Source organism: Camelus ferus, chromosome 4, assembly GCF_009834535.1.
Source record: "Camelus ferus isolate YT-003-E chromosome 4, BCGSAC_Cfer_1.0, whole genome shotgun sequence".
NCBI lineage: Eukaryota > Metazoa > Chordata > Mammalia > Artiodactyla > Camelidae > Camelus > Camelus ferus.
In genome coordinates this window covers 3219076-3239015 of record NC_045699.1, presented here as the reverse complement: position 1 = coordinate 3239015, position 19940 = coordinate 3219076, and the positions used below count along the sequence as shown (strand labels likewise).

Here is a 19940-nt window from a genome sequence, read left to right as displayed (position 1 = left end):
GGATTTCAGTAAGAACCAGAGTCTCATTATACCTAACATGTTCAGGTTTTCATTGACAATTAATTATTCATTATACGAAGAACCAGGAAAATCTTAACTGAATGAAAAAAGTCACATCAAGATGACAGAAATGTTCACATTATCTGACAGAATGTAAAGCAGTCATAATAAAAATGCTTCACAGAGCAGTTACAAACATAGAGAAACAAACGGAAAATAGTCTCAGCAAAGAAATAGAAGATACAAAGAATCAAATTAAAATTTTAGAACTGGTAACCACAGTAATTAAAACACAAAAACTCAGTGGAAAGGCTCAACAGCAGAATAGAAGAGACAGAAAGGAATTCATAACCTGAAAGATGGAACAACAGAAATTACCCAATGTGAATAGCAGAGTTTAAAACAATTAAAAAAAGAAACTAAAAAAGAAAAGTACAGAACCTCAAGGATCTATGGGATGATAATAAAAGTTCAGTATTCTTGTCCTGAATTCTGAAAGGAAGAGAACAAAAGATAAGCCTGAAAGGTATTCAATGAAATAACATCTGAAAACTTCCTAAATTTGGCAAAACCCGTAAGCGTACAGATTTAAGAAGCTGAGAAAACATCATACAGGATAAACCCAAAAGAATGCACATCACATATAACATGCTAGAACTTCTGAAAATGTAAGACAAAACATTTTGAAAGCAGTGAGAGAAATGTTTGCAACACCTAACCTGTAAGGGAGAAACAATTTGATTGATACTGAATTTCTTGTCAAAAACCATGGAGGTCAAAAGATAAAAAGGATAGTATTTCTCAAATGCTAAAAGATGATTACCATCTACCCAGAAGTTTGTATCAAGCAAAAATTTCTTTCTGGGTGAAGAGAAAATCAAGACATTCTCAAATGAAGGAAAACTAAAAGAATTTGTTAGTAGCAAGGCTTACCCTAAAAGAATAGCTAAAGGAAATTTTTAAAACAGAAAGAAATGATAAGAGAGGAACTCTAGGGATATCAGAACAACAGAAAGAACAATGGAAAGAAGCAAAATATGGGTAAATTCAACAGACTTTTCTTCAATTTTCTAAATTATGTTTGATGGCTGCAACAAAAACTAACATCTTAATTCACATGCAAAGAATATTTAAGACAATTATAAATAGGGAAGAGCAAAGGAATGTAAAGGGGAGGTAAAAATTCTGCACTTCTCTCAAACTGAAAATGTCAACACCAGTGGACTAGTAGTTGTGTATATACAGTGTACCACCTGGTGCAGCCACTAAAAAAGACTACACCAAGAGATACATCTAGAAACACTAAACAAATAAAAATAGGATTCTAAAATATGTTAAAGGAATCCACAGAAAGTATGGGGGAAAAACAAATAGAAAGCAGAAAATAAAATGGAAGACTTAAACATTAATCATTACTAAATGTAAATGGTCTAAATACATCAATTAACACAGGTTGGCAGAGTGATAAAAACACATTACCCAGCTTTTTGCTGTACATAAGAGGAGCCCTAAATATAACCAAATAGATAGGTTGGAAGTAAAAGGCTAGAAGATCAAAGGAAGCAGGGGTGTCTGTGTTCATTTCAGTAAAATAAACTTCATAGCAAAGAAAATTACCAGTGGTATTAAATAATGATACAAATGTCAGTCCAAAGGAAAACTTGATCCTAAATAACATTAAACAAAAACTGACAGACCTTAAACAAGAACAGAAAAATCCATAGTTACAGTTTGAGTGTTGAGTTTACCTCTTTCAACAATTGACAGAAGAGCTAGACAGAATATCAGAATCTAATCAGTATTTATGGAACACCCCACCCAGCAGCAGAAGAATACACATTTTATTCAAGGTCCATTTACCAAGATAGGTTATAGCCTGGGCCATAAAACAAACCTCAGCAAATTAAAGAGTTGAAATCATATAGGGTATGTTGTCTGAAACTCTTTAAATCATATAGGGTATGTTCTCTGACTACAGTAGAGTCAAACTATAATTCGGTAACAGAAAGATAAAAGCGAAATTCCCATACATTTGAAAATTAAAGAACAAACTTCCTAAGTAATCCATGATCAGGGAAAAAGTGTCCAGGAAAAAAAATGCATAAAACCGAATGAAAATGGAAAATACAGCATCAAAATATGTAGATTACAGCTAGTTTATATCTCTGAAAACTAACAGAAAAGAAGAATAGTTTCAAATCAATAATCTAAGTTCCAACCTCAAGAAACTAAAAAAAATTAAGCAAGCAGAAAGAAAGAAGATAAAAAATGAGAGCAGAAGTCAGTGCAATTGATAACAAGAGAGCAATGAAGAAGATAATGAAACAAAAAAATGTGGTTCTTTGAAAAAATTAATAAAACCAACAGACCTCTAGTGAGACTGATATAGAATGAAAGAAAACACTAATTACCAATATCAAGAATGAAACAGGACACCAGTACAGACTGATCAAAAAGATAAGCAAGTGCTATGAACAGCTCTCTACACAGAAAATTGACAATTTGAATGAAATAAACCAGTTTCTCAAAAAGCACAAACTACCTCTGACTCACTCACATGAAGTAGATAATTTCAGTAGCCCTATAGCTGTTAAGGAGATTGAATTCATTATTTTAAAACTCTCAAAATTTGATTGTCTGGTTGAGTCAAAGACTATCACAGCTGTCACTGATGGTGGTGCACAATAAAAATGTCCAAAAAGGATCATAAATACGTTCACAAAGTGGATACCACATACCAGTTAAAAGTAATGAAAATGTATCTCTCTAACTTTTCTATATCTCAAACATTTTAATGAAGAAAGCAAGTTTCATAATTATACCTATAATAGGGTATCATTCATGTAACTTTTAGAAACAAAATCCATCACCATGCATTGTTTATTGAATAAATATATAGAATTACAAAATTTGAAAACATAGACTTGAGAAGCAATGTTCATAATAAGTTTGTCTTGGGAAAGGGAGGAAGAGAGACTGAGGAAAAAAGTAAAAGAGATGGCAGTTAAAAAATTAAATTAACTGTGCATCAATAAAAAAAAATGAAACTCTCATGAAATTTCCAGATCCAAATAGTGTTGCTAGAGAATTCAACAGACTTTAAAAAAATAAACACCAGTTCTGCACAGATTCTTCCAGAAAATTGCACAGGAAGGAACACTCCCCAGCTCACTTTATTAAGGTAATATCGACACCAAAACCATATGCAAAAAGTACAAAAAAAGAAAACTACAAACCAATATCTCTTATGAATATAAATGTAAAGTTCTTGCCAAAAAATTGTTAAGTAGAAAATAGTTAATATATACAGTTACGCATCATGACAGGTGAGGTTTATTCCACGGTTACAAGGCTAGTTCAGTATCCAAAACCAGTCAGTTTAATCTATCACATTAACAGGTTAATAGAGTAGAAGATTATACTAATTGTTACAGAAAAAGCATTTGACAAAATTCAGTATCCATTCATGATTTTAAAAAAAACTAAGAAAATTAGAGGAATTTCAACAACTTGATAATGAGCATCTATTGAAAAACCTACAGTTAATACTATACTTGACTGGAAGAGATTGAATGTTTTCTACCTAAGACTAGGACCAAGGCAAGGACACCGTTCTCACCACTCTCACTCAGCATTGTACTTGAAGTACTTGCCAGTGGAATGAGGCAGGAAAAGAAAAGAAACAGAAAGAAAAGGCATACAGATCAGAAAGGAAGCAATAAAATTGTTTGTGTATGAAGATGACATGATTGTCTGCATAGAAAATTCTAAGGCGTCTACAGATTGAGGTGTGTCCTGGGGACCCTTCTGTTGGTTTGCCCACCAGCACTATCACCAGCTGTTCCCAGAGTGTTCAGGTGTCTGTTTGGACCTGTGATGATGCTTCAGGCACCGTATATTCCTCTCAACAGCCACACAGTGATGTTTGGCACGTGAGCTGGTCCATCATTGCCAACGATGTGTCTGTCCCAGGTCACAACAGGTGCTCCTGTGGAAGGAGTTAGGCACAGGAGCAGTGCATGTGCATAAGCAGCGTCACCGAGGCCAGGATTTTGCGTCAGCTTTAGTCACAGGGGCCAGCAAAATGAGCAGTGGCAAAAACAGGTGGGACCTAGCACCCCCATCTGCTGACTTCAGTACTGCCTCTTTCTGGGCCACCTGACCCAACAACTAGGAAGAGGAACCCACTACTCCAACAAGATTATCTTCCCGGGAATAGTTACAAATGCAACCACAGTTTATCGTCTGTGTCAGCGTGATGTGGTATGGTTTGTAATTCACTGTTTGGCTGAAAGCACTCATGTAAGGAGGAAAATTACGATTGGTCTTTAATTTCTTATTTTAAAGTATTTTGGCTAGTTTTATAATACTGTTTGGGTTTCGGCTTTAATTGGGAGGATTTGTTTCCGGAGTAATTGAATAAAATCATCACTTTTTTTAAAAAAGTCATATTGCTTATAAAGAGAAAAAGAAAAAACAGATTCACAGGATATAAGATAAACATCAGTATTTACTGTATTCTACCAGTAAATACATGGGGAATAAAATTTAAAGTGTAATACCATTTACAGTTGCTCAAAAAAGAGATACTTAGGTATAAATTTAATAAAACATATACAGGACTTTTATGCCAAAAACTACAAAATACTGATGAAAAAAACCAAAGATCAAAATTTTAAATTCTGCTTTGCAAAAAGATCCTGTGAAGAGGATGAAAAACCAACTACAGACTGGGTTTTTCCAAACCACATATCCAACAAAGTGTGTGTCTAGAATACTTAAAGAACTCTCAAAACTCGACAGTTTAAAAAATCTAATTAGAAAATGGGAAAAGACATGAATAGACATTTACCAAAGAAAATATACTGATGATGTGTTTCCCTTTGCATTCAAATTTAACTTTTTTTTTTCCTTCATTCATATTTGTGGCTTTTTAGGTGGAGTATTGCTTCTGGAAAATCCAAAAGGCGATAATAGGTTGGACCTTTTAAAGCTGAAGAATGTTGTTACTAGCATTTTTGATGTAAAAAATACAGAGCTGGCTGTCTTCCATGGTGAAACAGGTGTGTGGAAAGTCAAAAGATACCCATATGCTTTGACACGAGGTAGATCAGTGAAGGTCTTGCTTTGATAGCCATCATGCTGCATAACCTCGGCCCCGATCCTGACTCTGTGAGTCAAGGGCCAGCCTCTCCAGCAGTGCCTGCCTGCAGGGTGTCTCTCTGTGCCTCCTTTGTGCGCTGTGGCTGACAGAACCCTGGACTTACTAGATGAAGGTTCTAATGCTACCCTCTTACCTGTCAGCCATGTGATACACTCTAGGCTTCAGAGACTTCCCGGTGAGTTTTAACTTTATTAAACATAGTGCCTGCATCTTGCTAAATCCAGATTCTCAATAAGACAAGCCTAAATAAAATTGTAAAGAATTGTAAGTACATTTCCTCCCACTGTCATGGGTTGAATTGTGACATCACCACCCAATCCCCGACTCCTTCCCCAAAAATGATACGTTGAAGTCCTTATACTTATTCAAAGAATGTGACCTTCTTTGGAAATAGGGTCATTGCAGATGTAATTAGTTAAAATACAGTAATACTGGAATGGGGCTCACTGGTGTCCTTATAAGAAGAGGGCCATGTGGAGACAGAAACATACAGGGAGAAGGCTATGGGGACAAAGGCAAAGGTTCGAAATAGGCAAACCTGCAAGCCAAGAAATACCAAAGGTTGCTGGAGCCTTTAGAAGCTGGGAAGAGGGAAGGAAGAACTCCCTTACAGGCCTCAGAGGGAACATGGCCCTGCTGACACCTTGATTTTGAACTTCTCGCCTCCAGAGAACCGTGAGACCAGTTTTTGTTGTTTGAAGCCGTCCCACTCACCAATCCCTAGATTGTGATTCTTACAGCAGTTGTAGGAAACTAATACAATTTTCAGAAACTTACAAATAGCTTAAAAGAAGAAATCTAAATGGCCAAAAAATAAAGGGAAAACTGCTGAACCTCAATGGTAAAAACCACCATGAGGTACTATTAAGTGCAACCAGATTGGCAAAAGCTAGAAAAGTTTCACAGTATCCAGTGTTGTCGGGGATACTGTGTACTAGGACCTGTCATTCAGCTGCTGGGTTGTAAGTTGTGAGAAGCACCGTGGAAAACCTTTGCTGTTCCATGTATCAGTTAAGGGCTGGATAAGGGAAGCAAACATGATGTGGGAGAAACTGAGGAAATAAAGGTCTGGAAGAAGGGTGGTTCACTGGAGGATCTGGGGAAAACCTCTGACCAGGATCCGCCAAGGGGAGCTGGTAAGTAGGTCAGGGGACAGCTTGGGTCTCTATCTGAAGTCGCCGTAGGATGAGAAGCAAGGACAGACTGGAGCTCACATCTGTGTAGCCACATCTAACACCGCCTGTCAGGGGACCTGCAGAGGGAGATTTGCCAGAGGGTCGCTCATGCACCTGGCTCGGAAGTTGGAACAGCACTGGTGGAGTGTGGGCTTCGTGCTGTCCCCTCTGACCCAGCGAGCAGCAGCCTGGGAAAGCTGAGCAGAACCTGGGCCCCACATTGACCTTAGTGGCACAGTGGCTGTAACTAAACTTCTACCCTAAGCAATGTTTAAGTGTATATAAATGAAATGGGTGTTTTGTGTGTCTATTTTTCTACGTATGTTCATTAGTCAAATAATTTGTCTTCTGACCATAATTAAATTTTTTTAATATAAGGCTTGTTTTCATGATAGAGTTTAGGATTCTGATATAGGAGGAAATTTTAAGAGGAGCTATAATACGCAGAAAAACATACTAAAAGGGGGAAAAAACAATTTGCCTTATGTTTTAAGTTATGAATATTATGCTATTTTGCAACATTAATATTTCCTACTATTTGCATGTCATTAAAGTCTGACTTTATAGGAAAGGCAGTATTCTTTGGTAAACAGAAATTAAGTGGAAAGTTTCACTGTAAAAATACATGATAGTTTAATAATTAAATAGGAGAAAGTGAATGACTTCAGCACTGAACTATTTCCCCTGAAAGAATGATTTTTTTGTTGTTTCTGTTGTTATTTTTAGAAATAAAGAACCAAACCAACTTACTGAGTCTGAATGGAAAAACACTTTGTGTGACCGGAGGATCAACTCCCTCTGTGATCGACAGTCCTAGTGCTCTTCTCTGTCAGTATATCAACCTGCAGCTCTTGAATGCAGACCCCCAAGGTGCGTGCCTCCCCCCCACTGAACACCCTCAGTAGGCAGGTTAAAATGTTGAGTGTTAAGATTTTCTTTAATGTATCAATCTCTCTTGTATTTTCATTGAAATACAGTCAGTTACAATGTGTCAATTTCTGGTGTCCAGCACAATGTCCCAGTCATGCACATACATACATATATTCATTTTCATATTCTTTTTCATTAAAGATTATTACAAGATATAGTTCCCTGTGCTATACAGAAGAAACTTGTTTTTGTTTTTTGTTTAATCTATTTTTATATATAGTGCCTAACATTTGCAAATCTCAAACTTGCAAATTTATCCCTTCCCCATCCCCTTTCCCCCAGTAACCGTAAGATTATTTACTATGTCTGCAAGTCTGTTTCTGTTTTATAGATGAGTTCATTAGTGTCCTTTTCTTCTTCTTCTTCTTCTTTTTCATTCCACATATGAGTGATATCATATGGTATTTTTCTTTCTCTTTTCCAGCTTACTTCACTTAGAATGACAATCTCTAGGTCCATCCATGTTGCTGCAAATGGCATTATTTTATTCTTTTTTATGGCTGAGTAGTATTCCATTGTATAAATGTACCACAACTTCTTTATCCAGTTATCTGTCGATGGATATTTAGGTTGCTTCCATGGCTTGGCTATTGTAGACAGTGCTGCTATGAATGTTCAATCTCTCTCTTTTATATGGGTGTTTCAAGTCAGCTTCAACCCAGTAAGTTAAAGTATAGACTCCCACACTTCTTGGGGGAGCACTCCTGGCTTGTTTCTTTTGGTATGTTAATGTAGAAACACCCCTCCATCTGGCATGGTCAGGAAATGAGATAAATTGGTTTAGGTAAAAATTACAGCTAAATGAAGCTGAATTTGTTTAAATGCCAAAACATTTTAGTTTTTCTTTTTGCCTCATATTTTTCCTTAGGAAACGTTCTGAGAACTGTTGTACATATCCATGCCTTGATCAACAGACTAGATTGATTCTTACTTCTCCTTGATATTTTGGGGTCCTCATTGTGCACGTATATTACTGTCTTCAGGGTCTTCGTTTGACTGTTTACCGAATATCTCTTCCCTAAACTGCTGGGCTTTTACACTAGTTGTTTTTTCTTCTTCCCTTTCCCCTTCTCCCCTGTGAAGTATTTAAGGCTGTTTCTGCAGACTGTAATTAATCCCAGTCTTGCTGTTGTACCAGCTGCCAGCTTTCAGAGCCTTTAGCTCTGTCCGTTAGAGCTGTCGAGTCACCACCTCCATCAGGGATGCAGTAGCCAGTGGAGAGCTCTCAGGATTTAACCCACTTTGTCTTTTCTTCTGTAGAGTGTTTAATGGGAACAGTGGGCACTCTCCTCCTTGAAAACCCACTTGGGCAGAATGGGCTCACCCACCAAGGTCTTCTGTATGAAGCAGCCAAGGTGTTTGGCCTCCGGAGCAGGAAGCTAAAGCTGTTTCTGAATGAGACTCAAACAGACGGTAAGGAGATTATAGAACATGCTAAATTTTTTCGTCTTTGTTTCTCTTTTATTAGAAATAGACTTGGATGCCATCAATCACTTATACATTATATGTATGAGACATAGTACTACTGCTATCTCTTTTTTTGCTCTTTCTTCAGAAATCTGCCATGCTGTAAATGTTTAAAAAATAATAATAATTAAAAGGATGATTACTTTTTGCTTTGGAAATATCTTTAAAATTATATTGGTATGCAATTTAAAATACATGCTTCTAGATAAGTTAGCCTACTTGCTGATCCTAAAATTGCCCTCTTCCCCAAGAATCAAAATATTCTCATTTTATAATACTGATAACAGCTTGAAGGGCACTTAAAACTGACAGTGTACCTCCTCCTTTACCACTTACAGAGCACGCCTTTTCTTTGTGAGCTGCTTAAAAATGTGAAGAGCTAGGTCATTAGTTGGCATATTCTCTATTCCATAAGTCAGAAAACAGATTTGGGACAAGGCACTGGCTGGCGTCTGCAAGGATATGTTTGCTCTCTCACGCTCACCCTTGTATCATCCACTTTGGTGATTTCAGCTTCTGTGGCTCTTCTGACAGCTTCTCTGTTGACACTTCAGCCTTCCCCCCCCGAGTTCTGCTCTGTAGTCCCTCTGTTGGAGTCATTTCCTCAAATTGCTTCCCTTGATGGGATCTGTTTTTTTTCCCCTGTTTATAGCCGTCCTTCTTGCCATCCCAACTCAAAATGTTTTACGCTTCCGTCCTTTTATTGATACAGCCTCACCGCCTGGGGTTTACTGGACTTTCTGAGGCAAGCTTTGTGTCTCCTAGCACTGGTGGGAAATTGCTGGACATTATCTTTTCCAAAGTTACATCTTATCTTTGATTTTCTGCAATTTGAACATCCTACGCCTAGCTATAAATTTTTCGGTATAAGGCATTCTTCATTTCTGTTGCAGTGTTTTGATTTTTAGCATTTCCTTTTAATTCTTTATTAGAATTTCCATCTTTCTGTTTACACTGCCCATCTGTTCTTACACGTTGTCCACCCCTTCCATTAGAGTCTTTAACATTCACCCTAGTTATTTTAAATTCCCCGTCTGGTGATTCCCAAATCCCTGCCATGTCTGAGTCTGGTTGTGATGCTTGCTCTGTGTCTTCCTAGCGTGTTTTTTCCCTGTTAGAACACCCTGTAGTATTTGGTGGATAGCCACACGTGATGTATTGAGGAAAAGGAACTGAGATAAATAAGCCTTTAGTGAGAGTGTTTATGTTTATCTGGCTAAGAGCTCCTCTGTTTATTGTTTCCTGTAGCTGTAGGTGCCAGAGGCTCAAATTTCCTCTGACAAAATAAGGGCTTTATCTCTTCTGTTGTCTTATGGTTGCCCTAAAGTTTCCTTTTTAAATACAGTTCTTACGCGTTCTCGCCCGTTCTGTCTGCTGTGACGCCATTTTACCACACAGGAGCCTGTACGATGTTGTAGTGAGGGGAGAAGTTCGGGCAATGTTCTGTGATCTTATGATTATTTTTCGGTCTTTAGTGAACCTGTGCCCCTGGGCTGTGACCGTCACAGGTGTCAGCTTTTTACTATTTCCTCTTTATATGAGAAAGGAAGGTTACAGGGGGCTAGAGCGGGCTGTTTCCCTTTCCCCAGGTTAGTCTGTTGTTAATAAGCACAAAGCGGATAAGAAAAAATGGATACTTCTGTCATTTTACTGGGAATTTTTTTCTGGAAGCCTTGAACCTTTTTTGGCCTCGTTCCCTCCATTTTGGCTTTAGTTGATTTTTTTGGACTGTGCTATTTTGATTCTTTCCTCACTTCCTCTTGTGTAACTTTTTTTAAGGATGTTAGTGTTTACCATGGGGATTACAGTTAACATCCTAAATTTGTAAGAGTCTAGTTTGAATTGGTACCAGTTTGACATTAATAGCATACAAAAACTCTGCTTCTGTACAGCTCTGCCCCCATTTATAGTCTTGTCAGAAATTATATGTTTATAATTTTGTGCCCCAAAACATAAATTCTTAATTGTGTTTATGTATCCACTTATTTTTAAATCAGGTAGAAAACAAAAACTAGAGTTCAAAACAAAAAATGTGACAGTACGGCTTTGAGTTACTGTCTAGCATCCTTTCACTTCAACCTGAAGGATCCCTTTGGCATTTCTTGGAGGGCAGGCCTGGTAGTAATGAACTTGCTTTCCAGAGTTCTGACAAAGTTGATTCTGGCTGTTTGTCTTGTGATGTTTCGGTTGAAACCCAGTTTAAAGGAGCATTTCTTTAATTCTTTGGGGACACTATCGACCCAGGCCTACCTTAAGCTCAGTTATTTGGGGCCACAGAGAGTGTTTAAAATGTATTAGTGTCCCAGTCATTCAGAGGGCCAGAATTCTCAAATCAACGTGTTCTCTCTCTCCCTAACCAAGCAAATTCTGTATATTGGTTTACTGTGTCTAGTGCGTTAATTGCCAAAAACTAGGTGGATTAAGACAACGGAAATGTATTCTCTCTCAGATCAGGAGGCCAAGTCTGAAATCAGGATGTTGGCAGGACTGTTCTCTGGGGAAGAATTCGTTCTTTGCCTCTTCCACCTTCTGGTGGTTCCAGGCTTCCTTGTGGCCACATCACTTTTATCTCTGCTTCAGTGACCACATTACCACCTCTTTGGTCTGTCTTTCCTTTTTCCAAAAAGAGGTCACAACCACAGTTTGCGGGAATTGGAGCATGGCCTTACCTTTTGGAAGGTTGTTATAAAACCCACAACGTTCTCTTAATGTTTTTCTCTGTGGTGAAGGGTCTTTTTGAAATCACTCCTTTTAGCATGGGTTCCTTATTCCTTATTCAGTTTTTTGAAGGTGGTTTCATTGGACGTCCCAGTTTGTGTAGACCCTAGGCTTTTTCTCGTCTCACTTTCTTGGCCTTTAGTGCCAAATCTTTAAGCCTCCAGGACCACCAGAAAATCTTAATGTTCAGGTATCTCTTGGAATTCACAATTTTTTGGCCTCTATGGATTTTTCTCAATTTCTTCCCCTCTCAGCTGTTTATTTATTTTGTTAAATTAACGTTTTATATTGTACTCTGACATTTTCTGCTACGTTGTTAAAAATGAAAGTCTATTTCTCTCTATCATGAAGCACAGCTGTTAGGCTTCAGATCTGTCTTCTTTACCCCTCCCTCGTGTCAGGGCCTCATGGTCTGTTGAGAACAGCCTGTCTGCAGCCTGTATCCCTCCGCCAAGACTTGTCTTCATGAACAGCCCCTTGACGCTGTTCCCCTGCTCAGATCCTCCAAGGCTCACCATTCTAATGCTTCAGGATCTGCAGAAGACTTTTTCACTCTCCGACACAGTTGGTTCTTTCATTACAGTTTGGTAATAAAGATCAATTATAAATGTTTCCTGCTTTGATGAGCTTGTGTGAAACTTCAGACACATTCTTAACTTCTGTCTCTTACCCTCAAATCCATCAGTCACCGGGTGCAGCTGGGCGCTGGGAACGAAGGGATGTCATCACCTCTCACTTGTTCTGTACACACGTAGGCCACCTGGTTGAACTGGTCAAGGACAGAGTCACATCCATGTGGGTTAGATAATAGTACCGCTACCTGTGATTCACAAACCAGACCTTACCTTTAAAATGTCTTCCATTCTTGCTGCTCTGCTGTAAGGTTGACTGGGCAAGTTTAATAGGTAAAATCTAGACAGTTAAGTGCTTTACCCAAGATAACCAAGAGGTCTGGTGGTAGTCTTCCCAATCCACTGTCTTTTCCCAATCTGTTATCTCCTGCCTCATTTTCATCATAGTCTTCGTCTCAAGATTGTTTTTCCTAAGAGATTAATAATTTGGTGAATTAGAAGGATGACCTAATGCTCACAGTTTTAGAAACTCACTGATGCCTTCTTGCTTGTTCCACTATTTATTCTAAATATCATCTCCAGCTCCTGTAGTTCTCTGTTAGGGGGGCAGCTTTTGAGAGTGTTTTCACATCCAGGATTCCTGTTAGGACAAAAGCCACTTGTAAAAAAAACTTGGTCCTTCCCTTTGAATTCAGATCTGGCTAGAAGCAAACTGGAGGGAAGGAACTTGTTAAAATTTTATTCTCTCTCGCTCAGCTTTTATACATTCAGTGTGTTTTGGACCTGAGCCTTCAGTCTTTGACAACTTCTTACTTTCTAGGACGTTGAAAGATGTACTAGATTTATCACATACTCTTTACTTCCCCAGACCTGGAAATGACTGTTCTTCCTGTCATAGGGAGTTAATACTTAGAAGCCATAAATCTGGGCAACTTGCTTGGCATCGCTTCTAGGCATAGGAAATACCTTTTTGGGTGGGGGTGGGGGGGCATCTCGGGCAGCACTCAGAGTTAGTCAGGTGGAGGGCACGGTCCTCCAGAAGTCTGCCCAAAACTTCTAGCCCCAAGCGTAAAGAGTTAGGCTCCAACCTCAGACTTACACTAAAGAGTCCACATGTGACCACTGTCACTTCTGGCACCAACTGCAAGTTCAGAGGGTTTCCCAAAAAATCACCCTCAGGTTTGATCGTTTGCTAGCAGAATTCACAGACCTCATGGAAGCTGGTGGGAAAGGATGGAAATTAGGCAAAGGGAAGAGATGCACGGGGCCCAGTCTGGGAGAGGATCCAGATATGTAACTTGAGGTTGTCCCTCCCCAAGGAGCCGTGGGCAGCGTTGCCTCCTCCTGGCCCCAGCGCATGACAGTAGTATGGACAGCGAGTTACCAACCAGGGCAGCTCACTTGAGCCTCGGTGTCCAGAGTTTGCATCGAGGCTTCAGGATATAGGTATGATTGCTCACATGGTTGGTCTCAGTCTCAGGTGATACCGTGTGACCCAAAGCTCCTGCCCTGAATCGTTATGGTTGGTTTTTCTGGTGTGGCCAGCTGCACCCAGGTCACCTCGTTAGAATAAGCCATCAGGCGTGTTGAGGGGCCCACAGTAAGTAACAGAAGATGCTCCTGCCACTCGGGAAATCCCAGGGGCTTAGCCTTTTCCTCAGTAGCTGGGACAAAGTTTAGACTTCTCTTCAGGTGAAGCCAGATTTCTTACTATCCAGGCAGTTAACTTTTTTTTTTAATATTCATCCAGAATAGGTAGAAAATTATTTCTTTAAAGCTTTTTCTTTCCATTCTAGAAATTACAGAAGAAATCCCCATGAAGAGTTTGAACACGAAGACTGTGTATGTTTCTGTGTTACCGACGACAGCAGACTTCTAACATTGTTATCAATATGTTTCAGTCAGCCTTTCCCTGGCACATCCCTGTCCCCTGCGCACGTGTGCACGCACACACACAGAAGATACTTCCTTCAGGTGCATGTATAATATGCTGCTTTTGGTCTAAAATTGAAATGGGATTGATTCATCAGGTGACTTGGGAATTTACAGTAGTATTCACACTCAACCTTAAACACCTGTGCATCCATGCTGGGGGGAGTTACAATGTTACCTCAGAACTTCACAGTATATTTCTGTACTTGAATTTTTAAGTATAGAACACAGAAGTGGTTTAACTGGTACAGTATATATATTATATCATCCTATAGCCTTTCAAAACTTATTTGAGATCACTTGAAGGAATGGACAATGTTATATATTTTCGCTACCTGCGTTTTCCTGCATAATTTGATGGAATATTTTAAGTTTCAGTAAATCAAACCAATAAACTTTCTCTCAGATAATACATATGTTAGAAGTAATTCATTCTCCCATAGTTCAGTGACACTTGGAATTTGTAATCTTTAAAGAACACAAAAACTTAACAGTACTCCTGTATATATAAGACAGTAGACTTAAACATCTAATTTGACTTCTTCCCAAAATCCTGTGTCAAAGAAGCACATGCCAAGACAAAATTAGATGTGCAAGACTTTATTGGGGGAAACATACATAAAAGATAAAGGAGAGGGGGAGAGGGCAAAGGGAGAGGCAGCCTTCAGAAAGAGTCCAGAGTTAGGCAGAAATGACCTGGCTTTGTGCTCGAGCCTTGCTCACTCAGGGGCTGGGAGCAGCTGGGGGGACCATGACCTCAGCATAATTGATCTGTGGATCTGAAAATGTGGTAGCTAGGGGCTGCCAATCAGCTGTACCCCTTACATCAGATTCTCCTGAAAGGAGCTCTGAATGGTACATCTCTGGCTGCTGGAGTAAGTGCATTCAAATCCAAACCCACAAAATTGGAGGGAACCGAACAAAATAACAGGTGTTGTCAAGGATCAGAGAAACTGGAACCCTTCTGCACTGTTGGTAGGAATGTAGTCTTACGGTCACTATGGAAATCAGTATAGAGGTTCTCAAAAATTAAAAGTAGAATTATCATATGATCCAGCAATCCATTTCTGGGTATATATCCAAAAGAACTGAAAGCAGGTTTTTGAAGAGATATTTGCACACTCAGCTTCATTGCAGCATTATTCACAACAGCCAAGAGACGGAGCTACCCAAATGTCCCCTGGGGGATAAACAGATAAGGAAAATGTAATATATACATACAATTGAATATTATTCAGACTTTAAAAAGGATGAGCCTTGAGGACATTAAACAAAGTAAAATAACCCCGTCACAAAAAGACAAGTGCTGTGTGATTCCACTTGTGTTAAGGTACCTAGAATAATCAAATTCACTGAAACAAAATGCAGTGCTGGTTGCCAGGGGCTGCAGGGAGAGAAATGGGGAGCTGCTGGGTGGGAATAATTTCAGTTTTGCAAGAGGGAAAAGTTCTAGAAGTCTCTTGCACAGCCATGTGAATATAGTTAACACTGCTAAACTGGATCCTTAAAAATAGCTAAGTTGGTAAATTTTATGTAATTTTTACCAGTTAAGAATTTTTTTAAATGTCAAAGGAATAGAAGCCAAACTCGAAGAGCTCCCAGTGGCCAAAGCTGAAACAATTTGAACAAAAATATAATTTAGTATTGAATTAAAATCCAAAGTACAAAGTAAATATCCACGAGTACGTGCTGATATAAGTGATTGAATAAATAGAAATGAGGCAAATCTCCTGTATAAAATTCCAAATAATTTGTATAGATACTTCCTCTCAATGTGGTGTACATTAAATCCGCACACCTTGAGAGTGGGTTATACTTGGTGACTTACTTCAGAAGAGTATGGAAAGGGGGCAGTTAGTCACGTCACAGTTTAGAAACCTGGCAGACTCTACCTGGGACCAGTCATGATAGCGCACACTCTCGCTAGGACTTGGTGAGAGTGGTACTTGACATCTGGTTGTCCTCCCAAGAACTTACAACCCCAGTCTCACCATGAGAAAAACATAGGGCAAACCCAAAGTGAGAGACATTTCTACCAATACCTGACTCTTCAAAATTCAAGGTTATCAAAAACAAAGAATGTTTGAGAAACTCACAGACCAGAGGGGACAAAGCAGATACAATGGCTAAATATGATGTGGCATTGTAGATGTGATCTAGGAACAGAAAAAGGTCTAAAGAGGAAAATGTATGAGATCCAAATAAAGTACGGAGTTTAGTTAACAATATTGTATCATTGTAGATTTAATAATTGTGATGAAAAATGTACCATGATAATGTAAGATGTTCACAGTAGGGTAAACTGTGTGTGGAATATGTGGAAACTTGTACTGTCTTTTCTATAAATCTGAAACTATTCTAAAATTAAAAGGTTTTCTTTTAATAAATAGAAAATGTGAAATTTAAAATCTATTTGTAATAGCATCACAAAATATGAAATACTCAGGGATAAATTTGACCAAAGATGTGCAGTTAACTATAACCTGAAAATTATAAAATATTGCTCAGAGATAATAAAACCTATGTAATTGAAAGAGGTATGTTTGTATTAGCTTGGGCTGCCAATAACAAAATGCCGCAGGCTGGGTGGCTTAGACAGCAGACTTATTTTCTTAACAGTTCTGGAGGCTGGAAGTCCAGTATCAGCAAGTCTGCAAGTATGGGTTCTCCTGAATGTTCTTACCATGTCATCGTGTCCTCACATGGCTTTTCTGGGTGTGTGAACTCCTGGTGTCTTTTCTTGTCAGGGCACTGGTCCTGCTGGATTAGGGCCCCACCCTCACGACCTCATTTAACTTAATTACATTTATAAAGGATCTACCCCCAAATACAGTCACATGGGCAGTAGAGCTACAACACTTGAATTTTGAGAAAATAACTCAGTTCACAACAATTTTCATGGATTCAAAGACTCAGTATTGTTAAATTAAGCTAACAATGCTCCCAAATTGATCTATAGATTTGATGTGATCCCAAACAAAATCCCCGGAGGATTTTTTTAAGTAACATTAACTAGTTCATTATAAATTTTATGTAGAAATGCAGAGGCTTTAAGACCCAAATAAATTTTACAAAGTTGGAGGATTTGAATAACCTGATATTACAAGATTTATAGAACTAAATAAGACTGGAATTGGCATAAAGGTAACAAATAGATCATTAGGGCAGAACAGAATCCAGAAATAGACCTACACATATATTTTTAATTAATTTTTTTTAATGATGCCAAGGACGACAATGGGAAAAGGATAAACTTTTCCCCAACATGGTGCTGGAATGAATGGATTGTCATAGACATACACACAAAGAGAACCTTGATCTATACCTCTCCATATGGTAAAAAAAAACTAAAATTATATCAAAATACAAACATAAACAAATATGAAATATAACAAAATATATGTATTTTACCACAATAAAAGTATCTGTGTTTAACAGAACTAAGTGTAAAAGCTGTAATAATAAAACTTCAAGAAGAAAATCTTGGTGACCTTGCATGGTAGGAGGAATAGTCCCCTGAAGATGCCCACACCTCAATCTCTGGAATCTGTGAATTTATTAGATGCTAAAGATCACATCTCTGCAGGTGTGATTAAGGTTATAGGCTTTAAGATTAAAGAGATTATCCTGGTTCCTCTGGGTGGGCCCAATCTAATCATAGGAGCCTTTAAAAGCAAAGCACTTTCTCTGGTTGGAGGCAAGAGAAATTGGCAGAAGGGGAAGTTGTAAAATACACGTTTGGACACGAGGATTGGCTGTGCTGTTGTTGGCTTATGATGTGTGGGACCCATGTGCGAGAACTGGCGAGAGGCCACTGGGAGCTACGGTCAGCCCCCAGATGACAGCCAGCAAGGAAACAGGGACCTCTGTCCCACAGCAGAAAGAAACTAGAATCTGCCAATAGCCTGACTGACCTTGGACACAGATTCTTCCCAGAAGGCTCTGAAAAGAACCAAGCCAGTCAACACTCACTTCCGCCTTGTGAGACAGGGCAAAGAAAGCATCTAAGTCCACCAGACGACTGACCCACTAACTTCGCTGAAATAATACATTTGTGTTGTTTTAACCTTCTGAGTTTGTGGTCATTTGTTAGAGCATAATACACTCTGAGCTAAGATTTCTTAAATCACAAGAATACAACATATAAAAGAAAATACAAGTAAATTGGACTTGGAAAATTAAAGACTGCTTCTTCAAAAGGTATTGTATAGGTAATGAAAGGGAACCCCCAGACTAAGAGGAAGTATTTGCAAAACATATCTGGCAAAGGACTTGTGTCTACAATATATAAGGATATCTTACTTCTCAATGACAAGACCAACCACCCAGGTGGTTTTTTTTGTTTTTTTTTTTTTTAATTTGGCAAAAGATTTGAATGAACATTTCACAAAAGGTATACAAATGGCAAATAAGCACATGAATGATGTTCCACGTCATTAGTCATTAGGAAAATGGAAATTAAAGCCACAATGAGAATCCTTACATAACCCCTAGGATGACTAAAGGTTAGAAGTCTGACCATGATGTGTGTTGGCAAAGACGTGAGGGCAACTGGACTTCTCATTCACTGCTGTTGGGATTGTAAAATGAGACCAGTAATTTGAAAACAGTTTAGCAGTTTCTTAAAAAGTTAAACATAGAATTCAGGTCCATACAAGATGTCACAGATTGGTTTTTCTTGCTCGTCTGGATAAGAGCAACCATAAATGATGGAAATAACTAAATAGGCAACCAAAGGAGAACTCTGAAAAGTGGTAAATGGAAGGTGAACCGGTTTGGTATGCTATGCCTGGGAAAACAAGGCAGTGGTAGGGTGTCTTAAATTTCCCCACCCAACAGAAGATGGTGACCAAACCTAGCAACAGGCGGGTAGCTCATTCCTACCGCAGATCAAACAGGAGTCCTGAAACGTACACCAGGCAAGCCAGTGCCGGCAACAATGGAGCTCTGCTAAAAATAGCAGTGAACAGTAAGCCCCACTCCCACCCAGAGACTTGGCGTTACAGGAGGTGGCCTGTAGAGGGCACCCGGCCACAGAAAACACCCAGCCAAGGCAGACTTTGTCTTCATTGGCCTGAGACTCTCCTCTCCTGCCCAGAGACACCATGGTTGCTAGGGTAACTGGGGTGTGTGTGTGTGTGTGTGTGTGTGTGTGAGAGATGGGGGTGGAGGGGAGGAATGTCCCACCATAACAAGCATGTGACCTGTCGGGCTCTCTGTCGCCAAAGATAAGAGAGATCCCACCAGAAGCTCTGGGACAGGAAAGCTTCTTTGTCCCTTGAGGCCAGAAAACCCCTTCTCCCAGAGAGAAACCCAACATCCCATCCTGGGAAGACTCCTCTTGTCCGTTCAGGCGGCACAGCAGGGACCAGTGGGAGCCCCAGTGGCATCACTTAAGCAGACCAAATGACACCACTGAGCCTCTAAAAGTTAAACTGTCACTGGAACCACTATCCACAAAAGTAGGTCAGGACCAGCACACTAAACAGAACAGGACACCTGCCTGCTAAAATAAAAAATTTAAATAGGGCCCCAAATCTCCTAACAATAGAAAAATCACCCTTTACTCTAAAAACCAAGAAAAGCACAACTTGAATGAGAAAGGAATCAACTGACACCAACACCAAGTTTAATCAAATTTTGGAATTATTTAACAAGAAAATGTGAAGAACTACACCCAGAAGCTCTTAGAGCCAATCAGTGAATCCAGTAAAGTTATAGGACACAGAATTAACCTACACAAATTGGTAGCATTTCTATACACTAATGATGAATTATATGAAAAAAATGACCCCATTTATAATAGTATCAAAACCAATAAAATATTTAGAAACAAATTAAACCAAGGAGTTGAAAGAAAGAAACTCATGCTCCCTACTCAGCCTTCTCTGACACCATCCCAGTGGGTAGGGAGTGGGGATCACTTGAAATAATTTGTTCTATATTTGAGGGTGGAAATCCAGACTTTGCGTGTGTGGTGGG

The 19940-nt window shown here is 39.0% G+C and overlaps 1 protein-coding gene across 2 annotated transcripts in view; it reads left to right on the top strand.

Moving 5' to 3' along the window:
- IARS1 (isoleucyl-tRNA synthetase 1) overlaps positions 1-14370 on the top strand; it is a 66220-nt gene extending 51850 nt beyond the window's left edge. Inside the window, exons 31-34 of one of the 2 annotated variants that reach the window (XM_014567955.2) lie at positions 4938-5063; positions 7066-7209; positions 8530-8682; positions 13823-14370. In XM_014567955.2, coding sequence (XP_014423441.2) covers positions 4938-5063; positions 7066-7209; positions 8530-8682; positions 13823-13905 — 506 coding nt within the window. In that variant the 3' untranslated portion in view covers positions 13906-14370. Of the gene's footprint in view, positions 1-4937; positions 5064-7065; positions 7210-8529; positions 8683-13822 lie in introns of those variants that run through there. The other variant, XM_032477403.1, reaches the window with a different exon arrangement.
- Positions 14371-19940: the final 5570 nt, after the last annotated feature.